The 24,283-nt window shown below is 39.9% G+C and overlaps 3 protein-coding genes across 3 annotated transcripts; 1 reads left to right on the top strand and 2 right to left on the bottom strand.

Moving 5' to 3' along the window:
* Nucleotides 1-4,554: 4,554 nt before the first annotated feature.
* Nucleotides 4,555-6,690, bottom strand: LOC134217689 (probable cytochrome P450 6a20). The gene is made up of 2 exons (XM_062696500.1): nucleotides 5,072-6,690; nucleotides 4,555-5,007 (listed from the first exon to the last, which is right to left on the bottom strand). The coding sequence occupies exons 1-2, from the start codon at nucleotides 6,153-6,155 to the stop codon at nucleotides 4,592-4,594; spliced, it is 1,500 nt and encodes a 499-aa protein (XP_062552484.1). The 5' UTR covers nucleotides 6,156-6,690; the 3' UTR covers nucleotides 4,555-4,591.
* A 462-nt stretch (nucleotides 6,691-7,152) lies between these two features.
* On the bottom strand, nucleotides 7,153-9,799 carry LOC134217688 (probable cytochrome P450 6a20). The gene is made up of 2 exons (XM_062696499.1): nucleotides 8,501-9,799; nucleotides 7,153-7,588 (listed from the first exon to the last, which is right to left on the bottom strand). The coding sequence occupies exons 1-2, from the start codon at nucleotides 9,621-9,623 to the stop codon at nucleotides 7,173-7,175; spliced, it is 1,539 nt and encodes a 512-aa protein (XP_062552483.1). The 5' UTR covers nucleotides 9,624-9,799; the 3' UTR covers nucleotides 7,153-7,172.
* Nucleotides 9,800-22,121: 12,322 nt separating this feature from the next.
* LOC134217687 (probable cytochrome P450 6a13) lies at nucleotides 22,122-24,039 on the top strand. Its single transcript, XM_062696498.1, has 2 exons — nucleotides 22,122-23,229; nucleotides 23,578-24,039. The coding sequence occupies exons 1-2, from the start codon at nucleotides 22,152-22,154 to the stop codon at nucleotides 23,991-23,993; spliced, it is 1,494 nt and encodes a 497-aa protein (XP_062552482.1). The 5' UTR covers nucleotides 22,122-22,151; the 3' UTR covers nucleotides 23,994-24,039.
* Nucleotides 24,040-24,283: the final 244 nt, after the last annotated feature.

Raw genomic sequence — 24,283 nt, 5'->3', positions numbered from 1 at the left:
ACACGTATGTGAATGTCAAACGAACCTGACGTTCTTATTGCGCACTCCCAATCATGACCCAGGTCATGGCCCATCGCACTATGGGGAAAAGGGCGGCCATTAATCGAAAAATTTACTATCTCCAATTTGTCTAATTTATATACCATATGAAAGTACATACCCTATATAAGAGAATCGGGAAATATTGAAGCGCTGTGTTTATTTAGTCAAAAGATATGGGCTGGCAAAGTGAAAAAAGCTGATGAAAATAAAAAATCATTCATTACTTTGATTTTCATGTTATGCAACATTATCACTAGAAATATAATTGTTTGCTATTTTATGCATGCTGTATTAAAAACAAAAAAAAAACGATAGCCCTTAAAGGGTTAAAAAAGGTTCTTAAATGTAGACCAACATTTGAAAAGGGCGTAACAGCCAAAAAATAATCCTTCTGATTCTTTGTCCACATATATAGCTATATATGTAGACGAAGAATAAGAAGGAATAAAATTTGGCTGTTACGCCCTTTTCAAATGTTGGTCTAGAAGTATTCCTTCAAATTATATATGTTGCATAGAAACAGTTTTCATTGAAAAAATATTTTTGGCCGCCCATTTGTATGAGAATTCCCCATAGTGCATCGCTAGAACGTTCTGTTATGAAGTTTTTAGAATCTAGAAATTCGCGGATTGTTTTTTCTCCAAGAATGTGTCTCGTCAAGCAAAGCAGTAAAGATGACCCTTTACCGAAGATGCGATCAAAATTAAATTGCTTCAAGAGTTCTAGGTTCCAATCTCTACTGATTTGGCGCTAGCAGCGAGTAAGGGAGCAAATCGCAATCGGGGTAAGCTTGTTAAGAAATCCGAGTCCCACAAAGGTCCAAAGTGTCGGAAATGTCACAAGTTTGGTCACATCGTAAAGAAATACACAACTGCACCAAAAACCAACGCATTTTGCACAGTTCTTTCGACGTTTGGTTCCAACAACGAGGACGAATGGTTTTTCGACTTTTGGGCAAGCGTGCATATTAGAGTGGGGCGCAGTTGTATGGAAAACGCAAACTTCATCTGATCAAGTGAGGTCAAGGTTTTTCTGAATAGTTTCGGGACCCCAATCAACTGTGCAAAATATGGACACGATTGGTTGCGACCTCGCTTGCCGCATCGCGTTTTAAATTTATATGGAGATTAGTATGTGAAAACAAATTTTTTTCACATTTTTGCTCTTAGCGGCTTCAATTTATCATAAATCATATGACTCAATATGTTAGCAAATAGTCTGAAAGATGCCGAAAGACTTTGCCGAAGAAGGAACGTAGCTGGAAGGTCTACAAAAAATGTTATTACGTTTCGAAAATTGATTGTTCAAACCATATGCAAGAAATCAATGTTTCTGCCAGCACTACCGGACAACCTATGATTGTCGGAGGGCAAAACCCATCTTCCTTCTTATCCGATTTTTTTCTTTGTGAAATGATTCTGGATAGCTCCCATTAGTTCCAAAGCCCTATAAGATCAATTATTTTGAAATAACACTCAGTTAAATTAATGGTCAATGTAGTTCGGCAGTGCTGGCAGAATAAACGATTTTTTGCATATGGTTTGAACACTCAATCTTCGAAGGGTTATAACTTTTTTCGTGGACGTTCCAGCAACGTGCCTTCTTCGGCAAAGTTTTTCGGCATCCTTTGGGTTATAGGGTAACTGTCCTATTTTGGACCCCTAGAGGAAGTGCATCCCAATATATGCTTATATCTATTGAAATACAGGTTCGATATGGGCGGAAATGACACCATTTCAAAGATGAAAGTCTTATTTATGAAATAGAAATTCGAAACGAGCTTCAGTTATTGATAAATCAGTGAAATTTGCCATTTTCTGAAATGAAAATATTCTTCGTTTTGGACAGTGCAACATATTTTGGACCCCCAAATGTACACATTTTGGACACCCCCAATTTAGTCTCTTCAATGTCAAATTTCTAATTTACTCTGGTAAATTGAGTCGAAGCCAAGTCTTATCTTTCGATTGGCATGCATCAATGAGAAGATTCCTGCGTTTTAAATTCACAATTTGGACAAAAACTTATTGTGTACGTTCTGAGATTTTCAGTGATGTATACTTTTAACGCATTGTAACGCTCGCCTTCTTGAACAAAGTAATTTCCTCGAAATTCCACCAAAATATCGCTTTTTCGCACGGGAAACCAGTGAAATAGATGCTGAACAATGTTAATTTCCGGAAGCCAATGGGGGAATTAGCAGCGGCATTGTTTTTAGTTCAGTAATCAGGAAAATGTCGCCAGGAGGGTCCAAAATGTGTAGGGGTCCAAATCAAGTTGATTACCCTAATTTAACGTAATGTGCCACTTGGTTTACGATGAACTGAAACCTCTAGAAGTAAAAATGTAAAAATATACGTTCTTCCATACTAATTTCCATACAAACTTCAAACGCGATGCGGAAGGCGAGGAAGCTACCAATCGGCCCCAAATTCTGCACAGTTGTTCAGGACCCAGCCAAGCTTCGAAAAACCATTGATTTGAAAAAATGACCATGATGTTCCACTCTAGTGCATATGACCATGACCCAGTGCTAGCATCAAACGGCGGCAGCATGAAGGTGGTTGCAACAGGCTCAACGGTTCTCAAGCCACAGTGTCAGCAAGAGTAAGAGACCATTCCGGTGATGGAAGTGCAGCTGTTACCGGAACTCAGTGCAAATCTGCTGTCAGTTAGCCAAATCGTGAAGAACGACGGGTGCAGAGTTGTCGATATGGATGGCGACGTGATTGCGACCGGTATCCACGAGAACAATCTAGGTATTCAAACTGAAAAAAAGCGGCGTAACAACACGAAATCCGTCCACCTCATGAGATATCAATAAATTAAAGGAGGTTAAAGGTACTTGACAGTAAGCATAGAAGTAAGGCATAGAATTGGAAAAAAGGCTTTGAAATTTAATCAACAAAAATCAAAAACAAATCTCCACCCACCAAACGCGGAATTTGTGCCGCCATTTTGTTTTCGGGTAGAGCATAATTGCACCAAAAGTAACTGTGTTTTAATTGCTAATTGCACATCATTTAACAAGATAAGCGGAACACAAATCGAAGGGATCGCTTCTCAAGGTTCGTATCGAACTATTTACAATGGTAGTTTAGTCGATCAGACTGTTTCAATTTAAATATTTAGTTAAGAAATAGCTGTACGGATTTTGATCCTTTGATTCGAAATCCGTCCACGGTGGACGGATTTCGAGTCAAGAGTAGTTGATTTAATTCATAATTTTATCATGTTTTTCGTAGTTTTTAATGAGTAAATATGAAACACTTCAAAAGTAGAAGCCTCCATGCGCCTGTGTCAATGACAAACGTTTTATTTAGATTCGATTCCTATTTTCTAATTACTTTTTCATATACTAAGGAGGCTTGGCATCGGATAATGGGGCACGGCATTAACATACGGCATTAACATACGAACGACCACACTCCAGAGCAGAACAGCAGCGAGCGGCTGAGCGAGCAAAACGGTCGTTTGTAGAGCGAGCTTGATGCATGCTGTTCGAAGCTGTACTGTCTAAAGCTACTTGGGTGGAAGCTATCTCTACGGCCGTATATTTGCTGAGTCGATCCCCAACGCATGGCCACGATGTCACACCCGGGAAGCCCAGAATGGGAAGAAACCAAATTTGACACACGTTAGAGTGTTCGAAACCAAAACGCAAGAAATGGGATCCGAAATTCCGCGAGTGTATCCTTACCGATTTCGATGAAGAAACAAAGGGGTACAGGCTGTACGATCCAAAAATCAAGACGGTCATCAAGAGTCGAGAAGTGACGTTCATCGACGAGATGAAGCTTGAATGTAGAGAAATTCCACGAAGCCGAACGCTGGTGCAGCTAGACATCGAAGAAGTCGTTTCGCTGACCCCCGAAGTAACTCCACAATCGCAGCCTGAAGTAAGCTGCGTGCCTATCATTAGATTATAATATAATATAAGCTCTATCTGGAATAAGGGCGAATGTCGCAAGAGAGGATTCTCTTCGTCGACTTCTCCTCTTTTTAATAAAAGTGACAAGCAGCGGATTTCTTTGTGGTTTAACACCTCAGCACGATAGAAAACAATGCGAACTTGCATTCTGATGTGATAAACTGCAAAGAAATCCTCTGCTTGTCACTTTTATTTAAAAGAGGGGAAGTCGACGAAGAGAATTCTCTCTTGCGACATTCGCCCTTTTACCAGATAGAGTTTGATATCAGGCTAAATTGAATTTGAAAAATCAAATCCTTCACTCTTATTCAAAATGTCAACCAAATCAGACGTTCTTATTACGCACTCCCGGTAATTAATGATTTTCCGCAGCGAGAAAAACGAGATAATTTCTTCAACCTGCGGAGAAACGCGCTTCTCATGACCGATGCAACGTGCAATATAAATGTACATCAAGCACTCATTATTTACTTCTATTGTCTGGTGAGCAAAGAGAAAGCAACCTCACACAATGCTTTTGAAAGGATGTGACAAACGATGTGTCCGTTTTCAAAATATTGTTTTCTATTCAAGAACCGGAGTTAGGTTTATCCAAGATTAAACTTTATTCAACATATTTCAAATTTTGCTACCCTTCAACCATAATCCACCTTTGATCATTAAAATCGCACTGGAAGGATCAAACTTTGGCGGATGTTCCAACTTAGTACCAACCGTGAACCGAAAGTTCTTCAGCAACGTGGCCAGTCCTACCCGGGCTTGCATCAGTCCAAAACGCATCCCGATGCAGATGCGAGGACCCTCACCGAAAGGAAGAAACGCAAACGGGTGCCGTTCCGCTACTTGGTCTGCGTTAAACCGATCCGGATCGAACCTTTGCGGATCCGGGTAATACTCCGGGTCCATGTGAATAGCCAACGTAGGAATCATGACCGATGTGCCCTTTTCGATGGTTACGGATGTCTCTGGTACGTTGTAGTCCTGGGTTGCAGTTCGGAATATATTTGACGCTGGCGGATACCGTCGGAGGGATTCTAAAATAGTGAATAATTTTCAATGTTTAACAATAGCTTAACAAAAGAACATTTTCAACATTACCGTAGATACAATTCTCCAAGTACTTCATATCGTGAAGTGCTTCATACGTCAACGATCCATGTTTTTTCAAGGTATCCAAAATATCCTTTCGAGCTTTATCCTGAATTTCTTGGTTCTGCGCCAGCTCGTATAAGCAAAATGACATCAACGTTGAAGAAGTTTCAAATCCAGCAAAAAAGAAAACGAACGATTGGGCAGCTACTTGTTTCATTGTGATCTTTTCCACATGTTGCTCACTATTCTCATGATCCAAAGTCTGTCCATTTTTCAACTTGATCATTAAATCTATGAAATCGTTTCGTTCGACTTTGTTCTTCTCTCTGTACTCCACGTTATCAGCAACTGTTTTCAAAAAGAACTTGGACACCTCTGGATGTAGGATGGTCGCCCCTAAGGCACGTGAAATTGTTCTGAATTGTTGCGTCAGAAGAAATTTCAGAAATCCAAGCCCTTGCTGTTGAAACACTTTCCGTCCCATCACACGAAACTCGGCATTCGGATCATGTAAACTGTTACACTCCAATCCGAAAGCGCAGTTTCCAATAACATCTGTCGTGAATCGAGCGAGAATATCTTTCATTTCGATCTCCCTGCCGTCCTCGATTTCCTTCGCCAGACACTTCTCCAGTTCATTCGCACAATCACGAACGATTGGCAACATCAGTTTCATTTTACCGGACGTGAAGGTGGGCGTTATCTTGACGCGCATATTCTTCCACTTGATGCCTTCCATGGTGAAAAGGTGCGCCGTTAACGGATCATCTTTTTCATTGTAGTAAATGGATCGATCGTGGAAGAAATTGAAATCTTTCACCAGAATGGTTTTGATCAGGTCCAGATCCGTGGCAAGAACCACCGGGTTGATGAAGAAATAAACTCCACCGAACTGTGCCTTGCCCTTCAATTTGCTGTACAGATCTTCCATTCCCTCGGACAAATGTTTTGTAGAGCCGATCCCCCCTAGGTTTCCCAACGGAAACGATGGATGCACATAAGGTACTCCTCGCACTTTCCAATAGTTAAAACGCTGTTTGATAAACAGGAAAACTAACGTCACTGCACTGATTAGAAGTAGTGTTATCATTTTGGAGCACAAATCGACCTCCAAGTGTCTATGATAATAAACCTCTCTTGTTCACTGTTCAAGACTGAATAAAGCGCTCCTCCAGCGCTGGAGAAAAAAGATTCTGTGTTCACGCGAACGTTTGATTGTATGAATTTGCATCTGAAACACCGCTCATGAGCCGACCACACGCGTACAATATTATTTGGTTAATTTGTTATCACCATGGTGAATTTGCAACAAAAATTATCAATTTCACAAAAAGGTTAAAGCAGGTCTTTAACTCGTTTTTTTATTTTTGTATTTTGCAAAGCCGTTTATGATTTTTTGAATTTTCATTACAAGACTGCAAATTAATTCACGCTAAGACTCTCGGGAATAATTGATTAAAAGTTCAATGGGTTTGTTTACAAAAATCATACTTAAAGGTCTTCTATTAGTTGCGATGCGTAGATACGACAAACTATAAATAGAATGACTATAAAGCTTCCGAAGATAAAACATATGTGGAACGTCTTTATGATTTCAATGGGAATACATACTTTCATGGGATAATGACAACCACGAGTATGATGATAATTCACAGGAACAGTTTTGGTCTCATTATAATTCGAAAAAAGTAAAGACTGAGAGCTATGATCTTCAACCCAGAATGATCGACAGTTGAGCCACGCAACAGTGAACCATAAGAATTAAGGTTCCCCCAAACACACGCGATGCGACAGTCGCGACGTGATTCTAGCGCTTGGCGACTGCGATTTTGTCGCCGTTGGTATGGAAGCGTAAATAGAACATTGTCTGCAGCGACCCAACGATAGAATCGCGGCGACTAGTTGTCGCCGTCGCGGCGATAAAATCACTTAGGTCTGGGGGAGCCTTTAAGTTCACAAAACACACAAAACAATTCACTCGAATGAACATTTTGAAATGCAATATAGCTTGTATATACAGAATCAACAGAGTGTTAGTGAGACTGAAGGTTTTCGGCTATTTGTTTGTAAACAGAAAGATGACATAATTCACCGGTTTATCATTTTCTTATTGGATTTTTTCTATTCCCAACCAAACGTCTCCAGCTGGCCCGTAGATCAAATTCACAGGATCTGTTTTCAAAGGAACTACCGATTGAGAACATATTCGGAAACGATAGTTTTTCAACAGCATTGCAAGCCCCATTCTAGTCTGTAGTAAGCCAAATCGCATCCCAATACAGATCCGAGGTCCTTCACCAAACGGAAGATGAGAAAAGTTGTGCCGTTTTTCTTTTTCATCTTCAAAAAATCGCTCCGGGCGAAATAGCATCGGTTCAGGGAAAAAATCTGGATCGTGTTGGAACGCTAGATTTGGGATCACAACGCCAATACCTTCCGGAAGCACTGATCCATTAGGAAGCTTGTAGGGCTTCGTAGTAACGCGATGAATCGTTGCCACCGGTGGATAAATCCTCAGAGTTTCTAGAATACAAATATCGAAATTAATCGAAATTAATTTATTGGCTTTTTTCGGTGATAATTATACTACTCAAAGCGAAAGGGAGTAGATGAAAGTAATGAAGATACAGATTCGATTGACACCGCAAGCGAGCGGCAAGTGTGAAATGAATAGAAACTGAAGATTAGCAGAGGGCCATATGAGAGAACAAGCATTGTTGAAATCGCTGTTATTCTGCCTAACGTCCACCCAGGAACGGCTTGGATAGTGACGTGGTGATCACTGTACCAAGACAGGCAAAATAACAGCGATTTCAACCTGCTAAAGTGCTGTTCGGCTAGCGTAAACAGTTCTATTGATTCGTGGCATATTTTCAGAGATTCATACAAGAGCGCGCTAAATCTCTTCACGCATAACTCTCGCAAGCTCATACTTCGCCCAAATTGAATCTTATTCGAACTGTATTTCATCAATTTTTTGCCAATTGGATTCTATAATTAGGAAAGCTTTGATCACCGCGTGACTTTATCGAAATTAATTTATTGGCTTTTTTCGGTGATAATTATACTACTCAAAGCGAAAGGGAGTAGATGAAAGTAATGAAGATACAGATTCGATTGACACCGCAAGCGAGCGGCAAGTGTGAAATGTTATATAGAATAACAGCGATTTCAACAATGCTTGTTCTCTCATATGGCCCTCTGCTAATCTTCAGTTTCTATTCATTTCACACTTGCCGCTCGCTTGCGGTGTCAATCGAATCTGTATCTTCATTACTTTCATCTACTCCCTTTCGCTTTGAGTAGTATAATTATCACCGAAAAAAGCCAATAAATTAATTTCGATAAAGTCACGCGGTGATCAAAGCTTTCCTAATTATAGAATACAAATAATACAAGTACGAAAATATTTACCGGAATGTTTTAGTCACTTACCTTGAATAATACAATCAATGTATGTCATTTCCATCAACGAATCGTAAGTTAGTTTTCCACCATGTTTGTCTAGTGCTTCATGAACGCACTTCCTACCTTTATCTTGTACTTCCTGATTCATGGCCAATAAATGAAGGGCGAATGTCATGGTGGTAGCTGACGTTTCAAATCCAGCAAAGAAGAAAACGAACGCTTGAGCAGCAATTTCTTCAAACGTGATTTTCTCCAGCCGGTTGTTCTGCAGCTCTTCAGCATCTTCGGTATCACCCTCCATATATCCTTTATTTTTCAACTCTATCAGCAGTTGCATGAAATCTTTTCTCTCGATGTTATTCTCTTCCCGATACCGAATCGTATCCCTCACAACTCCGAAGAAGAATTCCGAAATATCTTCGTCGTTGAATCGGATCCCCAACCATCTTGCCTGTTTCCGGAACATCATTGCAAAAAATATCTTCAGCGCTTTCCGCTTCGGAAAGTTGATCATCCTTTTGCCCATCTCGCGAAACTTCGACCTCGGATTCTCCAAACTATTGCAATCGATTCCAAACGCACACGACCCAATGATGTCCGTCGTAAATCTTCCCAACAAATCCTTCACCTCAACCACGTCTTTCTGTTTCGTATAATCGTCTAAGAACCGGTCAAACTGTTCCCCCACGGCCAAAATCGTATGGAACATTGCCTTCAGTTTGCCGGTCGTAAATGTTGGCGTCAACTTTGCTCGCAGTTTCCTCCACCTGTGGCCTTCCATGAAAAACAAATTCGCCGACAATGGGTCGTCTTTCTCATTGCTGTATACTCCTCGATCCAGAAAGTAGTTGAAATCCTTCACCAGCACCGTTTTTGCGAATTCCGGTGACAGCACCACCAGGACCGGATCCCTGAAAAAATAGATTCCACCATAGTCACCAAAGTGCTTCATCTCCCGGTACAAGTTTTCCATAATGTGCGAAAAGTGTATCGTCGATTTGAGGGTATCTCCAGCGTTGCCCACCGGAAAGCGAGGAGTCAGATGAGGAACGTTGTGTTGTCTCCAGAAGCGATATCTGGCCTCGAAGTGTCGGTAGATCCATTTGTAGGTAAATGCCGCCGCGGCTAGGAACAGGATGAGTAAATTCATTCCGGTGCGTTGCTCGGTTATTGTGCACTGACCATCTGCAGGTTTTGACTAGAAAATTTCCTTGAATCAAATTCTTATCACATTGACTGAGTTATCTGGCTGCAGAGCGATATAGTCTCATTGGATTTCGATTAGCTACTGAGCTTGTGGTGGAGTAAAGATCAATCAATCACGTATGTTTTGATTACGTCGCGTCAGCTTGTGGTGTGAAACTAAAGATGTAAATAATCCCTTCGAGATGGTGAAAATATCTGCTTTAGTGCTGCCATCTAGGAAGTGATGGCGGATCATGAAAGTGTTTCCAATAAGATAGTAGAAGTGGTGTAATGTAACAACTGACCCATTTTCCAACAAGACATCAAGTTTCCACGGCAAGTGGAGTAAAGTACAAAACAGTGGATACGGCTTTACAGTTGAGATCGAAATACGTATCTATTGCAATTAAACAGACAGATAACACTAAATCAACTATTTCTCGTCACAAAACATGGTTCGATGATACATCTCTCCATTCTCGGTTGCGCATCACGCTCGCCAAAACATTTTCAACCAAATCCACCACCCTTGCTCGCTGTGCTCCGCGCCACCATGTGCCTGCCGGATGGGAAGCGAACACCATCTTTACAAGGTTGCTGTCCGGCATTCTTGCAGCACACTCTGACCAGCGTATCTTCCCAGCTTTTGCCACCTTCTGGATACTGAGTAATCAAGTAGAACGCGAAAAATGAAGATTGGTCTCAAACCATTTTCGCAAAATAGAACTAGCATAAGCAAAAAAATACAAATTTGGCTCCCATATACCTTTACCGCATTATGAATAATTTTTTTTTTGATACATTGCATTGATACCTTCTCGAGGGATAATATGCGTTGAACAATATACTTTATGTATTCCTTTTTATAATTGAACCGTTTGTTCTGCATTTGTAACAAAATTGGCCATAATGAGATTTTTATGTATTCTGAATCCTCGACAAAAATAGGGGAGGAGGTTCGGTTGTGGGCACCATTCGGTTATGGGCACCCCTATGTATCTTTTGACAAATAAGAGATGCTGTCATTCTGACAACCGTCATTTGTTTGCTATAATAGCATGATGTTTTGTGCTCAATATCAAACCGTATGGGCATTTCTACTTTGAACTAGAAACAAATAAATTTTTGTACAAGAAAAACAACACGAAAGTTTTTTTTGGCCTTTTTCAAAGTGTCATAAATTAAAGGATTTAATTCAAAAAGTGAGTTCTAATGCGTATTTACACAGTAAATTTAATATATTTTGAGGCCCAATGTCGATTGCCATCAAAATTTAAGCGCGAATTTTTTTTTCTTCTCGTTTCAAAAAGGCTGCGAAATTCGATGGGCACCTTGTTTGGTTCGGTTATGGGCACCCTCATTTTATTGATAAATCATTCAATATCGTTTTACTTGTCCCTTAACTTATTTTTAATAACGTTTTAAGGCAGTTTTTATAATTAGTTTGACATAATTGTTCGAAATAATGAGTTTATTTAATATTTTTGTTCTTTGGGCATGTCTAGTCATTATACACACTTTTTGGAACAAAGCGTTGACCGATTTGCTTGCAACAAGTTGCATTCGGCGGGAAATGCTTTCCCATTGTTTCCTATTGAAAATTGGTCAGATCGGACTATGGGATCAAAATTTATGGCCAAAATATAATTTTTTGAAATGAACGAGAAAGGCACTATTGCCGCTAGGGTGATTAATCAGGATTTTTTTGACTGTGATGCATACCAATAAAACGTAAATCAATGAAAAATTAAAACCCATTTACCTAAAGTGCTATTTTAGACCTTTCTTATGTGATTTTTTTCAACATCCTCCTTAATGCACCGAGGGAGGCATCATCACTGCTAGGTGAATTGATTTAAGTTTTTTTAGCGTCTCCTGGCTTTTACAATGAATAAACTATCCCTTGTCTTTAAATCTGGGTGGTTTTTATTCATGCTTCTTTATTTTTAGCTAAGTTTTCAAGGGTGCCCACAACCGAACCACGAAATGAAAATGTCCAAAAATGTCAAATTTTCTAAATCGTCAATATTTTTTTTTCTAAATCGATGAAATCATATTAATTTCTTTGCTAGTAGTAAGGTTATAAGTTTAGCTTTCGATTGCTATGCAAATGTCGACATAAGATCAACCAGGGCCAAAGTTATGGACCAAACACAAAAGGGTGCCCTCAACCGAACCTCCTCCCCTACATATTCCGGCAAAAAATACGGAAAAAAAAACTTTTTGTTCAGGAATGTATAAAGAAATTTTCGTTTGTTTGAGAAACTACATATGTGCACGCACTTTGACGAGCAATTATGGAGTACTGCTTACAGTTTTCGCAAGTGCTTCAGGGTGTTGATTTTTGAAAAAAAAACTTTTGATCTGTATCGAGGAAATCAAAAGATTCGGTGCCCATTTGTTCAAAAACAATTTTTTGTTGTTTTCTTGAAATTTTGTAAAATGGATATATGCAGTTTCTCAAACAAATGATTCAATTGCATTAATTAGTTTCCGATGAAAGATGAAAAACCAAAACAATTATCTAATATCGGCATCAACATTTCAAAAGGGCGAAACTGCTTTGGTAAGCAAGAGCTTCTCACGTCGCTGGTGGGCTAATTTGAGCCCACTCACGCAATCCAACACCACTGATGGATGCAGCGAATCCTCTTCTTTCAATCAATGGTGCTGGATGTTGTGAGTGGGCTCAAATTAGTCTACCAGCGACGTGAGAAGCTCTTGTTTACAAAAGCAGTTTCGCCCTTTTGAAATGTTGGTGCCGATATGACGGTGATCCTGTCTTTTTATGACCATTTCTTTCCATAATTTATTCATCGACTTTCAAGCCGCAAATGATACAATAGATCGAGATCAGCTATTGCAACTAATACACGAACACGGATTTCCGGATAAACTGATATGGATGGTCAAGGCAACGATGGATCAAGTGATGCGCGTAGTTCGAGTTTCAAAACACGCAAAGGATTACGGCAAGGGAGTAATACGAAGGGCAGGGATCGATATGAGCGATACGATTTTCACGAAATCCGTTCAGTTATTTGGTTTCGCGACGACATCGATATTATGGCAAGTAACTTTGAGAGGATGGAGGAAGCCTACATCAAACTGAAAAGGGAAGCTAAACGGATAAAGCGGCATACTATCTTTGGTGGGGTGCAGATGGCGAACGGTAAAAAGTAAAAAAAAGTAAAAAAATTATGTATAGGTATTTATATGTACTAGTCTACGACGGTTGACGAAAATTAATAATTAAATAGGTACATTGAGGAGGCGAATGATCCACGAGTTGCATTGGCCTTTGGGAAATCATTCCATCGTTCACGTCATAAAAAACGGACTACTGCGGTTGGGGCGGGCACGTAACCAAAATGTCGGACAATGACTCGGTGAAAATGGTTCTTGACAACGATCCGACGGGCACAAGAAGGCGATGTACGAAACGAGCAAGGTGAATCGATCAGGTGAAAAATGATTTGGGGACCCTCCGCAGCCATGGACCGAGTTGAACTGAGAAGTCTTTCATTTAATGCATGGAAAGTCTTAATCTCATACTCTATAGAATTGTGGCCGTCAAATTCAATTCCTAATGCGTGATTCCATAGCCTTTTCAATGTGACAAATTGCACTTGCTACCCATCCTGCGGATCAATTCCGCTGTCGTATATACATAAATAATAATTAATTATTAACTACTGCAAATGTTGGTACACCTTTTTCTCCTTCTGTGATATTCTTGGTCGAATAAATTGAGTGTTCGTGTCGGGGGTGGGGTGGAGTCAATCTTTGTCAAACTACTTTACCGTGTGTACACTGCATTAGCAATGAATTATTGGCAGTGGCTGATTTGCTACTCGCCGCTTCCACTTCCAGGAGCTATCGTATATGCGAAAATAGCCAGCAAGAGTTAACCGCCAGAAATTTGTATGGCGAAAGACATCTAACGCTGGTTTTCTCAAAATTAGGAACTTTTCATGAAAAACTATTTGGTACCGGTTATGAGGGATGGTGTCCGCTACTACGCCTACCAAATATTTTTTCGATTAAAGTGCTTAATTTGGAGAAATCGAACCTTAGATGCCTTTCGCCATACTGATTTCAGAAAGTTAACTCCTAGTGTGCCGCTGTAAGCACGCTCAAAGCAGTCGATTCATTGCCTTTAATTCTGAGCCGTAATCATAATATTGATGATGGTAGGAAGATAAAACCGCCGCACTACTGCAATTTTTACTTCAATCTTCAACGACGCAGTTGGTTTTAAATTCGCCATTGGATCCATCGGTTGTATTGTTGAGCTTGAACGCAAGTCGTGAGTTGCTCAAAAACATGACTCTGCGAAATTGAATGATGAATTTGTCAATTTTTCAAATGAATTGCATAAAATCATTGTCTAGGAGGCTTACAAATTTTCATATCAGTGCATTTGGAATATCAATATATGAGATAAGAATTTCGTCCACTCGTAATTATTTGTTTTGAAGTCGCTAATATTATCGGCTTCTCGCGTTGGGAAAGATAGGAATCCATAGGTGTATCAACGTGGGTCTCCAGTAGCCTTGTTAGGATTGCCAATCTAGAGATGGCGAGTTCGATTCTCGGTCCGGTGTAGGATGTTTTCGGGTGCGAAACTTTCTCGACACTCTGAGCATAGTGTATCCATTGTACTTGCCATACAAGACACATACTCATGCAATGGCGGGCATAGAAAAGCTTTTAGTTTATAACTGAGGAAATGCAAATAGAATACGTTGAAAAGCAGGCCAAGTTCCAGTTGGAATGTAGAGTAGGGTGCCAATGAAAACGACATTTTCGAATATCAAAAAACGACATTGCTCACAAGTTCCATTACTCCCAAAATATGACTCCATGCCAAATTTGAGCTCAATCCTGCCTAAAATTCATCAAAGTTTTGAAATTTTGACCCATGAAAATTTTTCCAAGGGAGGACCAAAAGAAAAGTCGAATTTTTGTTTTTGATGCCAAATGACTTAAAAATGCATGAAACGTCGAGATCTGACGTTATTTAAAAAGATCGTTTTTTTATATATTAGTACATTTTTGGGACTTAATTTTTTTTTCATATGATGAAATTTTTTTTCATCGAATTTTAACACCGGACGACACGCAAATGTTTTCGTAGCCTAAAATATCCCCCTAAGCAAAATTTGAGCTAAATAGGACATGGTTTAGGGGTGCTCACAATTAATCAAAACTTTATTTTTTTTCTCACAAAGGGGAAATAATTCTTTAGTTTTTTGATGAAAAAGGACTCAAAATGCATGCAACTTTGAGAATTATTTTTTTGAAAAAAATCGACTGTTTTGGGACTTTAAAATTTTTATGGCGAAAATAATTTTTCATCGAATTTAAAAGCTGGACGTTACGCAAACATTTCCCATGCCCTAATTAATTTTGAGCATACCTAAATTAGGTCCGATTTTGCTCAAATTTTGCATAGGACTATAGAAGGATATTTTTGGCTATGAAAATGTTTGCGTCCCAAAAATGTTCTAAGAGAAAAAAACAATTTTTACCAAAAAATTTTTTTTGAACTTTTATTTGATCTCGACGTTTCATGCATTTTTAAGTAATTTGACATAAAAAAAAATTCGAATTTGGGAAAATTTTCATGGGTAAAAATTTAAAGAATTCATATCCGATTGAGCTCAAATTCTGCATGGGGTCATATTTTGGGGTAATGAAACTTCTGAGCAGTGTCGTTTTTTGAAATTCGATGACAATTGAACATTATTGAACACCAACCATCAAAACGTATATGGGGGTTTGTGCGACTACGAACTTTGACTCCGCCACCGACAGGTCAAACCAAACCCCGAAGCAGCACAAATCAGACAGAAATGGTTGCAACAACTTGATTGTGACTAAATCTGGTCACATAACAGTTGCAGTAACCTATGTGAAACATATGTGCTGCTAGGAAAATCAAACCGCTTGGATTTTTTCTAACCAAGCCACCAACTGTCCAATGGTTGCTCGAAAAACCACACACACGGTGAAACAAAGCAGTAACCGAAGCTTTTTGTTGGGGGCGGAGTCAATGTTGATTCGAGCGTATGTACGCTACATAATGGAACGTACACAGGGTCAAGCAGACTAGCCCAAGACTACGCGCAGCAGCTGGAAGTGGCACTCCCAACGGAAGAGCAGCTAGGCGCAGCATCTCTTGAAGATGGCTGAAGAGATATTCGATCCACCATTGGAAGCACCGCAACCGCTGCACTAGGCACGGTGGCTCCGGATCAGAGGAACGACTGGTATGACGGCGAATGTGAGCAGTTAGTTGAGGAGAAGAATGCAGCATAGGCGAGATTGCTGCAACACCGCACGAGGGCGAACGAGGCACGATACAAACGGGCGCGGAACAGACAAAACTCGATTTTCCGGAGGAAAAAGCGCCAGCAGGAAGATCGAGACCGTGAAGAGACGGAGGAACTGTACCGCACTAATAACGCACGAAAGTTCTATGAGAAGTTGAACCGTTCACGTAAGGGCCACGTGCCACAGCCCGATATGTGTAAGGACATAAACGGGAACCTTCTTACGAACGAGCGTGAGGTGATCCAAAGGTGGCGGCAGCACTACGAAGAGCACCTAAATGGCGATATGGCAGACAACGGTGGCGGTATGGTAATGAACCTAGGAGCACGCGCGCAGCACATGCGACTTCCGGCTCCGAATCTCCAAGAAATCCATGAGGAGATCGGTCGGCTGAAAAACAACAAAGCCCCTGGAGTTGACCAACTACCAGGAGTGCTGTTTAAACACGGTTTTGATGCACTGGCTGCTCTGCTGCACTGGGTGATTACCAAGGTTTGGGAGGATGAGGTTCTGCCGCAGGAGTGGATGGAAGGTGTCGTGTGTCCCATCTACAAAAAGGGCGATAAGCTGGATTGTAGCAAATACCGCGCAATCACATTGCTGAACGCCGCCTACAAGGTACTCTCCCAAATTTTATGCCGTCGACTAACACCAATTGCAAGAGAGTTCGTGGGGCAGTACCAGGCGGGATTTATGGGTGAACGCTCCACCACAGACCAGGTGTTCGCCATACGTCAGGTATTGCAGAAATGCCGCGAATACAACGTGCCCACACATCATCTATTTATCGACTTCAAAGCCGCATATGATACAATCGATCGGGACCAGCTATGGCAGCTTATGCACGGAAACGGATTTCCGGATAAACTGATACGGTTGATCAAGGCGACGATGGATCGGGTGATGTGCGTAGTTCGAGTTTCAGGGGCATTCTCGAGTCCCTTCGAAACCCGTAGAGGGTTACGGCAAGGTGATGGTCTTTCGTGTCTGCTATTCAACATCGCTTTGAAGGGAGTAATACGAAGGGCAGGGATTGACACGAGTGGTACGATTTTCACGAAGTCCGTCCAGTTATTTGGTTTCGCCGACGACATTGATATCATGGCACGTAACTTTGAGAGGATGGAGGAAGCCTACATCAGACTGAAAAGCGAAGCTAAACGGATTGGACTAGTCATCAACACGTCGAAGACGAAGTACATGATTGGAAGAGGCTCCAGAGAGGTCAATGTAAGCCACCCACCACGAGTTTCTATCGGTGGTGACGAAATCGAGGTGGTTGAAGAATTCGTGTACTTGGGCTCACTGGTGACCGCCGATAACGATACCAGCAGAGAAATTCGGAGACGCATAGTGGCTGGAAATCGTACGTACTTTGGACTCCGCAAGACGCTCCGATCGAATAGAGTTCGCCGCCGTACCAAACTGACTATCTACAAAACGCTTGTAAGACCGGTAGTTCTCTACGGAAACGAGACCTGGACGATGCTCGTGGAGGACCAACGCGCACTGGGAGTTTTCGAAAGGAAAGTGTTGCGTACCATCTATGGTGGGGTGCAGATGGCGGATGGTACGTGGAGGAGGCGAATGAACCACGAGTTGCATCAGCTGTTGGGAGAACCATCCATCGTTCACACCGCGAAAATCGGAAGACTGCGGTGGGCCGGGCACGTAGCCAGAATGTCGAACAGTAATCCGGTGAAAATGGTTCTCGACAACGATCCGACGGGAACAAGAAGGCGAGGTGCACAGCGGGCAAGGTGGATCGATCAGGTGGAGGACGACTTGCGGACCCTCCGCAGACTGCGTGGTTGGCGAAGTGCAGCCATGGACCGAGCTGAATGGAGAAGTCTTTTATGTGCAGCACAGGCCACTCCGGCTTTAGTCTGATGATAAATAAATACACGGTCAAGCAGTTTGACCAACATTGACTCCACCTCTCGTTTATTCAAACATCCATCAAGTTCTACCAACAGCGACACGAACAATCAATTTATTCGACCAACAATATCACACACGAACGACCGAAGCGCCAACTTGAGCACCAACCATCAAAAAATATATGGGGGTTTGTGCAACTTCACTACAAATGCTCAAACATGTTCGGAGAACCTTGACTCCGCCCCCGACAACTCAAACCAAAATCAAACCGTTTTAATTTTTTCCAACCGAGCCGCCAACTGTCAAATGGTTGTTCGAACAATTTCACACACGTTCAAACAAAGTAGCAACCAAAGCGTTTTCTTGGGGGCGGAGTCAATGTTCGTCATTTTATTTTCTTCCACAACAAAATCAAAGCATGTCGGAAAAACTAAAAATCCATGACAGAAGGGAAAAATAAAGCCAACAACACCGGTCGATTGCTGCGATCCGATCTTTTTTTTCATACTAGTTCTCGCATCGGGTTCAAATTCGTCGTTTATGCTCTGATAAAACCCCGCCATAGTGAATATTGTTCTGATGATGTCGATTGTTTTCGATGTACTTTTCGGTGATTTATTCCCAAGTAACATTTTTAGTTTTATGATTTACTACAAGAGTATTTTAATTCCATAAAAATAAAACTCTAGTCGAGGCATTTTCTTCTTCAGCGCTTACATCAAAACCTCTTGAAGAGTAAGATAAGACAAAGACGGACTTCAAGATCGAAATATCAATAAAACATGAACAGGAACTCGGCATTAAAAACCTTTCGAAATCCATTTTCAAACTATTATAAAATAAAATAAGCATAATTTAAAACCTTTTCTAAGCCACTTTATCTCGATGCCAGCGAAATTATCTTGAAAAGGCTTTATTGAAACAATCACATGGAGTAATAAAATACGTTCAGTCTCTAAAAAATAAATTAAAGATTGTATATGAAACCGTAAAATGCCATAATCAAATATTCTGATGACATATTCTTTTTAATCGATAAAAAATAATTAGATCAGAGTTGGTGTATGGTACATACATTTTTAGTGCCGAATAAGATTTATTGTGTAATATGGTGTGAAACCCTGATATAACTAATGCGCTCTCAGTAAACCCCGTTTTAACAATTATTTTTCGAAAAAAGAATATGTTTATTTTTCACTTTTTTGCTAAAAATGTATTATTTATTTATTTTATTGTTCGTTGCTGATTCGTCTATAACATATTGTATATAACTATGGCTGTAGTGTTGTGTAAGTACATATTTCGATTTAAAATCCCTACTGATGGTAGTGAAAAAAATATGGCGATGTAACCGGAGACGATTTTTCGAGATCCATTTGCTTAAATTATGTTGCTTCGATGAAATCAACTATAAAATCAAAATGTTCAGATGTTACATTTATGAAGCTGATTTACGTGCTGAATTGCTTATGTACTAGATCGACTGACTGTTATAAATGCTGGTTGGTCATTTTTCAACATATATGATGGCCATCATAAGACAAATTTTGACAGTTCAAACATTTAAAGAAAAAAGTCATAAACAAACGGCATGGATGCTAGTCACAAATCGGAATTGCGATTGATCATTTGAAATTGTAAGTAGAAAATAAATTACTCGTCTGGTTATCGCTTGTGACGGCATTTTATCGATCGGAGACAATAATGCACATTTCTGTGCCACCATTAATGAAAAGTGTACGGTTTCAAGTGACTGTCGGCGGGTCTATGCACCGTCTTATTTCATCCATAAGCCTCATTCCAATTTGTCAACTCGCGATTTCGGAAAAGCATATTTCGCTTTCCAGATGATTGATGCAGCTATAAATGTGTAAGAATGCATGTTGTTAGTAAGCAAGCAGTATGAGATGATGATAAGGCTATATCTTTGGTAAAAATGATGTTTTCAGCTCTTATTTACCACTTCACCTCCAACATTTTTTTTTCATTCAATCAGAAATGCTTTGCTTGTATTTTACCTGTTTTATAAGATTCTTTATGTAGCAATCACAAATGCCAATTGATCTCATGTGATACCATTTTTTGTTCGAAAGTAACATTCATAGTTACAAAATGATTTTAAGAAGTATTTCATCATGGCAAAAAATACAAACATCAAATAACTTTATTGTTATTACCCTGAATGGTTTAATCAAAGCATTGAGTGCCCTAATAAATTCATATTTAAAATAATGTAGTATTCGGATTTTATAAGCTGATTCAAAATGCTTTGAAAACTGCTAGAATCTGGATCATACTGCATGGGTGTTAAATGCTTTTCCTAAACTGAAGAGCATGACTGTTGCAGTAATAAAACCTCAATAAATAACATCGAATGCCAAAGAGCTGTGTGAATGTTACTTGGGTTTGGCGTTTTGGTCTGGTTTTTTGAATGAAAAACAACAATATGTTTTCTTCTTCCAAAGTTCCGATCCATATTGGATCTTTTTCAAGGATTCTGTAAGAGCAAGGCAAATTACGGGGAATGCGCATATAAGCTGTGCTATCCCTGATCATCTCCCATCGTTTGTCACCCTTAGCGAACGAGTTCGTGGAAAGCTATAAATCAGGCTTCGTTGACTGCGTCTTACCCAGATCTTTGCTGGACAGCAATTTCTTCAACAGTTTGTAGAAAAATAATAGAGCCCGAATCAAAAACTTCAACTTAAGCTGCTATTCTACCCGACAAGAAGTTTCTAACGGGCTTTATATTTCTTATCTTATCCGGCACAAATTGATTCTTTCACAGTTTAACTACATTTATATTACATGGTACTAACAAAATATTCACAATAGAGCATTTTATGAAAGCCACATCTCACCCTTTAGTAGCACTTTTGTTTAATAATATAATTTATTTGCATGAGCCGCAAAACTTAATCAAACCACCTTCCGTCGTTACGTTATTTTTATTTGTGAACAGACCCTCTCTTTGGACTCGTGGCCCAGATCCATTACCACGAAATACATAGCTCACCACTATGCTATACTCGTCCAAAGGTGATCGCGACGTATTTCAACGGGTCAGTCTCAGTACCATCACTGTCGTACCGGCGGCGAGCCGCTCATAAACGTACGTAGAAGCACCCCACTCCTCCTTGCAATCCCTTGTAATTATCACAAGATCTTACTGCTAAGCAAGCTACTCTGCCTAATATTACGCCATTGACTAACACCAATGAATTGAAGGCATTTGATGGTTCCCTACACACTAAGTTTGACATACATAAAATTAAGCCGAATGCGATTCTTTTCCGCCTAAACTGGAATGATAAAAAAATTAATTAAAAATACAGTTCAAACAATGATGATTTCATAAAAGTTAGAACCTATCTTCCATAAGTTTCTAATACGAGTGGAAATTAAATTTTTATATCTGAGTGCTACTCACCGCAGAAAGAGCTTTAATTCTCGTGTAATTAGTATTTTGATTGAGTAATACTTCTCGACTCAATTTTAGGATTGTTGCATTTTCAACGAAAACGAGCCAGATTAGACGCAGTTTGGGATTGGTCAGACTTGATGCACTAGTCATAAGATGATTAATAACTATCCAATTTAATTCCAGGCTGCCTTCAGTGTATCGCACTTGACACGACGTCGTAAGACTGAAGGTGGCCATGTGGAAATAACTCGACCATCTTTTATGAATCATATTTATCTTTTGCTTACTTATGATGCAATGATCACTGGTCGAACTATCAGAATAAGTTTATGGATCTTTTGGCGATGTTGCTGTTCTAAGTAAGGGATGTTTTATAAAAACTCGATGTGCATGTGTAGTGTGCACAGAATGCGAAACATCTCATTCACAAATGGTATTGAAGGTGACCACATTCTTTCATTGGAGTTACCTCCAATACATTTTTGAATAAAATCTATCGCATGCTGAGCAAAGCTAAGATGTTAGAAAGAACCGTGATAGTGATAAGAGAAAATGCTGTATCGGGCAATATTGGCAAAATTTAAAAAAAATATAGGTGACGAAATAATTCATCGAATTTTTTAATAAGACAAAATAATTTATTTAGCTTGTAGAAAATAAAAACAACGAATATATCATGGCGACAATCTACGAGATAAACATTGCGCTGTCCTAGTATATAAGCGTGAGTTTTATCTATGTGTATGTCCCGGTATATTAAAGCGTTTTGCGTGGCCAGTTCGCATAAGTGTTCTTTCCATTGAATCGAAACAACTCGGATTCATCAATCCATTTTCTTTTATTTCGGCAATGTGGATTTATTTATCAGTTTTAGCAGTGACCTTGGCCGTGCTATGGGTGCGCAAGCGTTACTCATACTGGAAGGAGCGTGGCATCCCGTATTCGGAACCAAGTTTCCCAGCCGGTAACATTCCTGGAATGGGGCGGACGAAGCATTTTTCGGCACTGATGCAGCACTGTTACAATGATCTGAAGGGAAAAGGACCTATCGGAGGAATGTTCTTCTTCATAAATCCCGTTGCGTTGGCAATGGACTTGGATATGATCAAAAATGTGTTAGTGAAAGATTTCCAGTACTTCCATGACCGATCAGTGTACTACAATGAAAAGGACGATCCTTTGTCGGCTCATTTGCTTGCTATAGAGGGTACAAAGTGGAAAAACTTGAGAGCCAAATTAACGCCAACGTTCAGTTCAGGAAAAATGAAAATGATGTTTCCAACCATCATTGGAGTTGCCGAAGAATTTCAGAAGCTAATGAAAACTGAAATGTCGAAGAATGATGAAATTGAGATGAAGGAGATTCTTGCACGATTTACAACTGATGTCATCGGAAATTGTGCTTTTGGATTGGAATGCAATAGCCTACATGATCCAGAAGCCGAATTCAGACGCATGGGAAGAAAAATATTTTCAGTTCCTGGTGGACTCCTTAGAGTTTTTATCGCTCAACAGTTCCGTTCGATTGCTCTATCACTTCGGATAGTTTTAACTGATAAAGAAGTGTCTAAATTTTTCATTGGTGCTGTTAAAGATACAGTCAAGTATCGAGAGGAGAACAAAATTGAAAGAAATGATTTTATGAGCCTGCTGATGAAACTCAAAAACGCAGAACCGTTGGAAGACGGTAATGTAAGCAAAATGGACCCACTGACTGTAGAGCAAATCGCTGCACAAGCTTTCGTGTTCTTCTTGGCTGGCTTTGAAACGTCATCGACCGCAATGTCCTATTGCTTGTACGAATTAGCGCATAACATCGACCTACAAAACAAGGCGCGGAAATGCGTTACAGATGCTATCAAAAAGCATGGTTCAATGACATACGAGGCAATTCAAGACATGCCGTATATCGATCAGTGTATCAACGGTAAGATCTATTAAAGCATAACACGCAATAGAGATGCGTCACCTTCTCAAAACATCAAATTTGTTGGCTTACACTTCTGTAGTTTCCGGTCCAATTTACGATCTTTACGACTGTCATGTCACTATTGGATTTAGAGATATTATACATCATTTTTACTTAAATCTGCGCTTTACCTCAAAACACTCCTAAAAAGTTCAACCTGACTTAATATCTAAAAAACTTAATCGACAAATCTGTTAAGCCAAAATGAGTATAGAGCCCAACACACATTTTCAATAGCATTCTTGATAAAATTATTAAAACTTGGATGACCTCAAACTCATTAAAGATAAATTTATTCTTCCACAGAATCCCTTCGTAAATATCCTCCTGTTTCCAATCTTGCAAGAAAAGTTACCAAGGACTACAAGCTCCCCAACAGCGATGTTGTACTCCAGAAAGGTTCCACACTTATCGTACCGGTATATGCCATACATCACGATCCCGAGTACTACCCCGATCCGGAACGGTTCGACCCGGATCGCTTTGCGCCGGATCAGGTGGCCAAACGACATCCGTACACTTTCCTGCCGTTCGGTGAGGGTCCTCGAATATGTATTGGCATGCGGTTCGGCGTGATGCAAGCTCGAGTCGGTTTGGCGTACTTGTTGAAGGATTTCAAGTTCACGTTGTCCAACAGAACACCGGTTCCGTTGAAAATCTCACCACGCACTCTAATTCTCACATCGGAAGGAGGACTGTGGTTGAAAGTGGAGCAGTTGTGAAGACGTTGGGAAGGTGTCGCGAGGATGAGTGTGAACATGAACAAAAAATATTATAAGCTAAATACTGATACGTAGATGTATAATAAATTCTGTAAATAAATTGTAATGACAAAATTAAATTTCACAAAATATTATTTTTTGGGGGTAAGATTTCTATTTAAAAAAGACTGTTTACATTATACTACATGGTGAAAAACTATATTGTTTTATGAGACTAACTAATTAGAAGGAGAAGAGAACTCCTTTTTTTCTTCTTCTTTTTCTTCATCGTCTACTTATATTTCTTTCTA

This window comes from Armigeres subalbatus, chromosome 2 (assembly GCF_024139115.2).
Source record: "Armigeres subalbatus isolate Guangzhou_Male chromosome 2, GZ_Asu_2, whole genome shotgun sequence".
Lineage (NCBI taxonomy): Eukaryota > Metazoa > Arthropoda > Insecta > Diptera > Culicidae > Armigeres > Armigeres subalbatus.
The sequence above is the reverse complement of the archived record's forward strand: the minus strand, read 5'-3'. Positions and strand labels throughout refer to the sequence as shown.

Excerpts from the sequence above, each read along its gene's own strand:
- LOC134217689 (XM_062696500.1), bottom strand. The coding sequence starts at position 6,155 with ATGATAACACTACTTCTAATCAGTGCAGTGACGTTAGTTTTCCTGTTT. Across the intron at positions 5,008-5,071 it reads CTTGGAGAATTGTATCTACG|AATCCCTCCGACGGTATCCG; the intron begins GTAATGTTGAAA and ends TCACTATTTTAG.
- LOC134217687 (XM_062696498.1), top strand. The coding sequence starts at position 22,152 with ATGTGGATTTATTTATCAGTTTTAGCAGTGACCTTGGCCGTGCTATGG. Across the intron at positions 23,230-23,577 it reads TATCGATCAGTGTATCAACG|AATCCCTTCGTAAATATCCT; the intron begins GTAAGATCTATT and ends ATTCTTCCACAG.
- LOC134217688 (XM_062696499.1), bottom strand. The coding sequence starts at position 9,623 with ATGAATTTACTCATCCTGTTCCTAGCCGCGGCGGCATTTACCTACAAA. Across the intron at positions 7,589-8,500 it reads CATTGATTGTATTATTCAAG|AAACTCTGAGGATTTATCCA; the intron begins GTAAGTGACTAA and ends TTTGTATTCTAG.